Here is a 7965-nt window from a genome sequence, read left to right on the forward strand (position 1 = left end):
ACCGTAAGTATATTGGTTGTTCTAAGTGAAACAAGCTGAACTTAATAACAAGTGCTTTAAAACGTTTTGCTACCGTTTTCCCTACTGAACATGACCCAGCTCACAACAGTGAAATTCTCAAAACAATCAGGACATACCCTGTGGCATTAATMTTTCCCTTGCCTTKGYTTTTGAGAAGTCTGCCTGGATACACAATAGTTATCACACCATAATGACACTAGAGATTCTATCAGCACATTTGGTTTCAATGTTTTAATAAAGAAAAAGACAAACAAGCKCGTAACACATTACGGGATTTTTAGGAAAGTATGAATTCTAAATACGTGTTTATTTGTCCTTCTCCTTCTGTTCTTTGTCTTTCTTGTCCTTCTCGGCCTTGGCCTCTTCAGCCTCGTGTCGTTTGATCAGCTCCTCCACCTCTTTCTGTTTCAGCACCTTGATCTTGGTCTTTCCGTCTTCTCGCGTCAGGGTGGCTATTTCCACTGGGGAGGTCAAGATCTCCATGAGTCATACAGTCTATGTTCATATCTCAGGCTGCATTACAGACGTATCTCTTAATATGCATATCTCTAGACACACAACATTTATTATATACATTATGTGTGCATCATGTTCAACAGCTGATGACGTCTAACGTTTTAGACATCATCATCACTAGCCTACTCTCCATAGAACAGCTGTGAATTAGGATAACACTGTCCCACTCKATACAACATCTCCAGTCTGTGTTTACTCAGTGTGCTCCAAGGCAGGACGGGCTCAGGAGTTGTTTAGAACGGTGATGTCAGGTGTAGAGCTTACCTTTCTCCGCCGAGAGCTTGCTGACGTCCATGGTCTTGTTCAGGACTTTGACGGCCAACGCCAGGGCAGAGGACAGCGACATCTCACCCTCTTTGAAATCCTGCTTCAACATGGACACTGCAGCCTGGGGACGAAGAAGACAACATGATGATTTATACAAACGTGTGGGTCTAATTCTGAATGCTGATTGGTTAAAATCGTTTTTCAGCCGGTGTCTATTCCACAAGTTACCACAGGCTAAAACCTCATTATCACTCGATGAGATAATTGTGTCTATTTTCATTGAGAGGGAGTAGGCCACTTAGGCAGCCATAACTCTGACATCCAGCAAAGGGGCTGAATTATTGAAATATTATGCCATAAAAGTATCAGCTATATGTTAATTTCCCAGTCAACACTGTAGCACCATCTACTGTAACGTTTCACGTCGTTACTTTGTGGCAATGCTGCTGCCAAAACATGTGTGCATTGTGCCAATGTTGATGACAGCAAACAGGCTTACCGCACTATTGTTGCCGATGCAAGTAGCCTTCCAGCCTCCATAGTTCCCACTGGGGTCACTCTGGTACAGCTGGAAGCCGTAGTGTTTGTCCCAGCCCATGTACAGCAGAGACACTCCAAACGGCCTCTTCCCTGAAGACACACAACACATCAAATACAATCAAACCTGTGCTTACTCTAACGACTCTGGTATGTTCTTTTCCACACAGCCCTTTGGTCCAATATGGTTTCAGCAACAGTGTAACCAGGGTRGTGTTTACTAGAGAACCCAACTGAGGTGTTTGTGTCATTTGTCTTATAGCTAACCTCCAAACTGTGTGTAGGCCTGTTTGATGTCACACAACGCTGTCACCAACTGCTCACAGGGGATTGGCTCCTGGTACTGCAGTAGATATCTGTGTGAATTAAATAACACATAMACATTATCTGTCAGATAAACAGACACGGTGCTAGRTTACTAGAGGTGCCTTGTTGGTCTTGCACTAACACTGTACATTGCTTKGTATACAAATTAATGAACAAATGGRTCACAGGTAGAGACCGTGGACTTTACTACCCAACGTACCTCTGTGCTATTAGCCTCAGCTCATTGGTTAGAACGTTAGCATCGGAGGTGATTCCGGCAACACTGCAAGCCATGTCTCTGAAAGGATAAAGGTTAACACCAAATCACAGAGCAGCCCATGGGTATAATGTAGCAGCATGTCTGACATCATCCCAGCTTCCGAGTAGGAGTGCTGATCTAGGATCAGTTTAGCCTTTCTGATCATAATAATAATGCAGACCTGATCCTAGATCAACACTCCTCTCATTTACGCTTAGTGTGTCTCTATATATAACGCTAATCCGTTTGAACCCCTAGCGCCCCCCCGACAGAGGGTGGTGGGTGTGGTTGTGTGTGCGTTCGTGCCAGTGGCATCTACCTTTAAGTGTTGACAAATTATACTGCAGTCTAGTATAAAAGATGTGAAGAGGAGACAGTAAGGCCCTCACAGACCTACGATACTCGCACTTGGGACCTCATTGACGAGCCGCACGAGTCCGCACTAGGTCCCTGCAACATTGGAGGAATGTTTTTCTCGCACATTTGTGCTCACATTACTCTGGTCAGGAACTGGGATTTTTAGACCTGCTATGGACATCTGGCAGTTTAGTTTTAATTGCTCCATAACTCAGGTGGTTGGCAGTCTCAATTAGTCGCGTCAGTGTGTAGGACACGATTTTAGAAAAATACACACAAAGCTGGGTCAGCAGCCCATTCGTGCTCCATGAAGACACACTTTAGCTGTCTTAGGTGCTACAAGAAGAGTAGGAGATAGGCCTGTGGTTGGAATAGAGAATCACATGAACAGTCATCTAAACCGAACTGTAAATACTACTCTTTGCCATAAAAAACAAATTGTATCTTTCAGGCTGGTTTGAAAACGGACAAAACAGAAGCTAAAGATAACCAAAAAAACAAAAACAAGCATTGAAATAAGCGCACAACAGGGCGCTTATCGAAAAGATAGTTTATATACGACAAGTTTAAATTAAAAAAAACTGTAGATATGCATTATTAGAGCTTTGTTATAATGATAATACCCCTATAGCCTTTGAAATAGGAATGATAAAAAATATCTAATATCATACCTCTACATTATTTACATGATATAGAATGTATAAAAGTTGACGAATTTCTACATCATAAAACATTTTCTGTCATTTATCTTAAATCTCCTCTGTGAAATTGGTCGTGGCGTCGCCCAGAAGCAGCCCTATACACAAAAGATATTTGGTCTGGAAAGACTGAGCGGAATCTTCGTGTTCGGCCTCAAATAACAACTACATATTGAGACAAACGATGGCACATTTAATTAAAAGTTTGAACGCAAAACACTACAACAGTAAAGTATATATATTATAATAAACATACTAAACAATAAAAAAATAAATAAAACTAGACTAAAATAAACATCCCATTACAAATAAACTTATGTTGGTAGTGCATCTTCCTCTTAAATTTTCTTTGTTTTTTTTTTTTTTTCAGTTTGTTTGCTAGCTTTTGAAGTTTACTTGTACATAGTCTGTAATTTATGCTTTCAGTACTAGATTTCATTCCTGATCCTTTGATTGATTGACACATGTCAGTTCATGCTGCAAGAGATCTGATAGGTTTTGGAGAAAATTGTTCAGAAGTTGTCAATTACTGTGTAAGTCTATGGAAGGGGGTGAGAACCATGAGCCTCCAAGGTTTATGTAATTGAAGTCAATGTCCAATGATCATTGATCATCATCTTGGAAAGATCAAGATGGCGTAGCAGTGTAGACGTGTTTCTTTAGTCCTCATCGTGTACGTTCGTATTTTTTCGTATTTCCTTGTATATATTTTAAACATTTTTTTTCTATCTCTTTTCCGATTTTTTAATTCGATTTATACCTCCGGTACCTACCTCACAATGTGATACGGAATCGCTATTGATTTTTTTTAACTTGGAACACTTTCAAGAACCCCCAGTAAGCTAACGACAGCTATCAGCTTACAACTAATTAGCCATTTTTTTGCCGCTGCTAGCAGCTTTTACCTTCTGCACAGACACCAGCCTGTTATTAGCCCTGGATATTACTCCAACAATTGTACCAGCACGGGACTGTCTCTCGACAACAACGCCGGATTCCTGCGTAATCCCTGAGCCACTATCTTCTGAATCTCACAGCTAGCTTGCAGGCTAGCGCGCTAGCGCCACTGCCACGAATGCTAGCACCCAGTTAGCAACACGAATTCTACAATTCACAACCTCTCTTTCGCCATCGCCATCCGGCTTGGATTCTCTGTCGACACGACACACGTCTGGCTCAGACGAATACCCCATCCGCTGTGCCCATCAACCGGCCTCCGTCTGAGCAGACCCCTCCGTCTGAGCAGACCACCTCCCGCGGGCTAACTAAGCTTTAAACGCCGCGTGCTAGCGTTAGTGGAGGCCCTCCCTGCTCCATCTAACGGCTGCCCCCTGGAACACTACTGATATCACTTGGCTACATAGCCTGATGCCTGCTTGAACTGTCTCATTAATTCACGGCACTCCATTCTGTTTATTTGTTTTATCTGTCAGGCTCTGTGCTTAACTGCAGGATCTGTGTGTAGTTTTTAATTCGACCCCTCTCTGCCTAGTCGCGCCATTTTACCTGTTGTTGCTGTGTAGTGGACAGCTGCTGTTATGCTTACCTGTTGTTTTAGCTAAGCTCTCCCATCAAGACCTGCAATCACTTTAATGCCTTATTGTATGTCTCTCTCAAATATCAATATGCTTGCATACTGTTTGTTCAGCCTAGTTATCATTATCATTGTTTGGTTTGCCAAGGACCCGGTAGTTCCCTCCCGTACCTCTGATACTCCTTTGTCCCCACCCCCACAAGCGGTGACCTCACCCATTGAGACGCAGCATGTCCAGAGATACACCTCTCTTATCATCACCCAGTGCTGGCTTCCTCCGCCTGTAACCCGTGCCCCACCATACCCCTGTCCGCACATTATGCCAGAATCTATTCTACCACGCCCCATAAAAATTGCTCCTTTTATTCTTTTGTCCCCGAACGCTCTAAGGCGACCAGTTTTTGATCGCCTTTAGTCCGCACCACTCATCCTACTACTCCTCTGTTCCTCGGTGATGTGGAGGTCAACCCAGGCCTGCATGTCCCAGTACCCCATTTTGTTGACGTCTGTGATCGAAAAAGCTTGGCCTTCAATGATGTTCAACATCAGAAGCCTCTCCCTAAGTTTTGGCTTACTCACCGCTTTAAGCACACTCTGCCAACCCTGATGTCCTTCCGTGTCCGAATCCTGGCTTAGGAAAGGCCACCAAAAATTCTGGGAAAAAATCTCCATACCAACTATAACACTTTCCCGTCAAAGATGAAAACTGCCAAAGGGGGAGGAGTTGCACCATCTACTGCGAAGAAGAATATGCGCAAAAGTTCTGGTCATACTTTCCAGGTCTATGCCCAAAGTTTCGAACTTCTAATTTTAAAAAAATTAATCTCCAGAAATAAGTCTCTCACTGTTGCCGCCTGCTACGACCCCTCAAGCTCCACTGTGCCCTGGACACCATCTGTGAATTGATCGCTCCCCATCTAGCTTCAGAGTTTTGTTCTGTGTAGGTGGACCGCTAAACTGGGATATGGCTTAATAAAACCCCGGCAGTTTCCCTACAATCAAGCTTGAATGCCCTCAATTCTCACACAAAATCATCAAAGGAACCCACCAAGGTACATACTAATACGTAAACATGGCACCCCTATATAGACACATTTATCCTGACACAACCTGGCCTCCAATACACCTCTGCTGTCTTCAATCAAGAATCTCAGCGACACTGCCTCATTGCCTGTATCCGCACACGGGTCCGGGGTCAAAGACCACCCTCATCACTGTCAAACGCTCCCTAAAACACTTTCTGCGAGCAGGCCTTTCTAAATCGACCTGGCCCGGGTACCCTGGAAGGATATTGAACCTCATCCCGTCAGTGAGGATGCCTGGTCATATTTTAAAAAGTTACTTCCTCACCATTTAGACAAGCATGCCCGTTCAAAAAATGCAGAACCAAGAACAGATATAGCCCTTGGTTCACACTCAGACCTGACTGCCCTCGACCAGCACAAAAACAATCCCTGTGGAGAACTGAGCAATAGCATCGAAGAGCCTCCCGCGATATGCAACTGTTCAGGAACGTCAGGAAACCATACACGCAGTCAGTCAGGAAAGCAAAGGCCAGCTTTTTCAAGCAGGAATTTGCATCCTGTAGCCTAACTCCCAAAAGTTCTGGATATCTGTAAAGTCCATGGAAAACAGAGCCAACCTCCTCCAGCTGCCCACTGCAACTGAAGGCTAGGTAACACAGGTCACCACTGATAAGTCCGATGAATAATCGAAAACTTCAACAAACATTCTCAATGGCTGGCCAGCCTTCCTCCTGGCGACTCCAACCTGGCCAACAGCCCCGCCCCCCCCGCTGCTACTCGCCCAAGCCTCCCCAGCTTCTTCCTTACCCATATCCAGATAGCAGATGTCTGAAGAGCTGAAAAACCTGGACCCATACCAAATAGCTGGGCTTTGACAATCGGACCCCCTATTTTGAAACTGTCCGCCGCCATTGTCGCACCCCCCCTACTTACCAAGCCTGTTTTCAAACTCTCCTCGTATCATCTGAGATCCCCCAAGGATTGGGAAAGCTGCCGCGGTCATCCCCTGCTTTAAAAGGGAGACAAACTGGACCCAAACTGTTACATGACATATATCCATCCTGCCGTATCTAAGGTCTTCGAAAAGCCAGTCAACAAACAGATTCACTGACCATCTCGAATCCACCGTACCTTCTCCGCCGGTTTCCGAGCTCGGTCCACGGGTGTCACCTGCCCAACGCTCAAGGTACTGAAACGTATATCATAACCGCCATGTAAAGACATTACTGTGCAGCCGTCTTCAATCCGACCTGGCCAAGGCTTCGACTCTGTCCATCACGCAATATTCTTTATCGGCAGACTCAAGTAGCCTCGGTTTTTCTAATGACTGCCTTTGCCTGGTTTCACAAACTACTTTTGCAGACAGAGTTCAAGTGTGTCAAATCGGAGGGGCATGTTGTCCGGTCATCTGGCAGTCATCTTGGGGGTACCGACAGGGTTCAATTCCTCTGGCCGACTCTTTTCTCTGTAACATCAATGATGTTTGCTCTTGCTGCGGGCGATTCCCTGATCCACTCTACGCAGAACGACACATTCTATATACCTCCGGGCCCCTTCCCTTGGACACTGGTGCTACTACCTCCAAACGAGCTTCAATGCCATACAACACTCCCTCCGTGGCCTCCAACCTGCTCTTAAACGCTAGTAAACCAAATGCCAATGCTTTTCAACCGGTCGCTGCCCTGCAACACCGCCACGCCCCGATAGCATCACCGACCCGGACGGTTTCCGACCTAGATATTGGACATCTATAAGTACCTGGTGTCTGGCTAGACTCGCAAACCTCTCCTTCCAGACTCATATCAAAACATCTCCAATCCATCAAATCAACGAATCGGCCCTTCTATTCCGCAACAAAGCCTCCTTCACTCACGCCGCCAAACTTACCCTAAGTAAAACTGACTATCCCTATACCGATCCTCGACTTCGGCGATGTCATTCTACAAAATAGCTTCCAATACTCTACTCAGCAAACTGATGCAGTTTAATCAAACAGTGCCAATCGTTTTGTTACTAAAGCACCTTATACGACCCACCACCTGCGACCTGTAAATGCCTAGTCGGCTGGCCTCCTACTGTTCGTCGTCAAACCCACTGGCTCCAGGGTCATCTACAAGAGCTAATGCTAGGTAAAGTTGCTGCCCTTATCTCAGTTAATGGTCACGATGGGCTACACCCACGCCCCGCAGCAACGCCGCTCCAGAGGTGTATCACACTATCATCCCTAAAGCCAAAACCTCATTTGGACGCCTTTCCTTCCAGTTCTCTGCTGAATGCGCACTGGAACGAATGCAAAAATCTCTGAAGTGGAGACTTATCTCCATCAACAACTTTAAAAATCTGCTATCCGAGCAGCTAACCGATCGCTGCAGCTGGTAATGTCCCATCGTAAACACACACCCAATTTACCCTTACTCACCCACATACTGCTTTTAATTTATTACT

The 7965-nt window shown here is 45.1% G+C and overlaps 1 protein-coding gene across 1 annotated transcript; it reads right to left on the minus strand.

Moving 5' to 3' along the window:
* Window positions 1-237: 237 nt before the first annotated feature.
* Window positions 238-1975, minus strand: LOC112079491 (proteasome subunit alpha type-4). Its single transcript, XM_024145430.2, has 5 exons — window positions 1868-1975; window positions 1609-1697; window positions 1304-1434; window positions 802-925; window positions 238-482 (listed from the first exon to the last, which is right to left on the minus strand). Exons 1-5 carry the CDS (start codon window positions 1939-1941, stop codon window positions 328-330), a joined length of 573 nt encoding a protein of 190 aa, XP_024001198.2. The 5' UTR covers window positions 1942-1975; the 3' UTR covers window positions 238-327.
* Between the last annotated feature and the right edge of the window lie 5990 nt (window positions 1976-7965).

The sequence above is a fragment of the Salvelinus sp. IW2-2015 genome, unplaced genomic scaffold (genome assembly GCF_002910315.2).
Source record: "Salvelinus sp. IW2-2015 unplaced genomic scaffold, ASM291031v2 Un_scaffold8193, whole genome shotgun sequence".
Lineage (NCBI taxonomy): Eukaryota > Metazoa > Chordata > Actinopteri > Salmoniformes > Salmonidae > Salvelinus > Salvelinus sp. IW2-2015.

Coding starts and splice junctions, on each gene's coding strand:
- LOC112079491 (XM_024145430.2), bottom strand. CDS start 1,941: ATGGCTTGCAGTGTTGCCGGAATCACCTCCGATGCTAACGTTCTAACC. Junction 926..1,303: donor GCATCGGCAACAATAGTGCG/GTAAGCCTGTTT, acceptor CTTCGTCCCCAG/GCTGCAGTGTCCATGTTGAA. Junction 483..801: donor CAAGCTCTCGGCGGAGAAAG/GTAAGCTCTACA, acceptor TGACCTCCCCAG/TGGAAATAGCCACCCTGACG.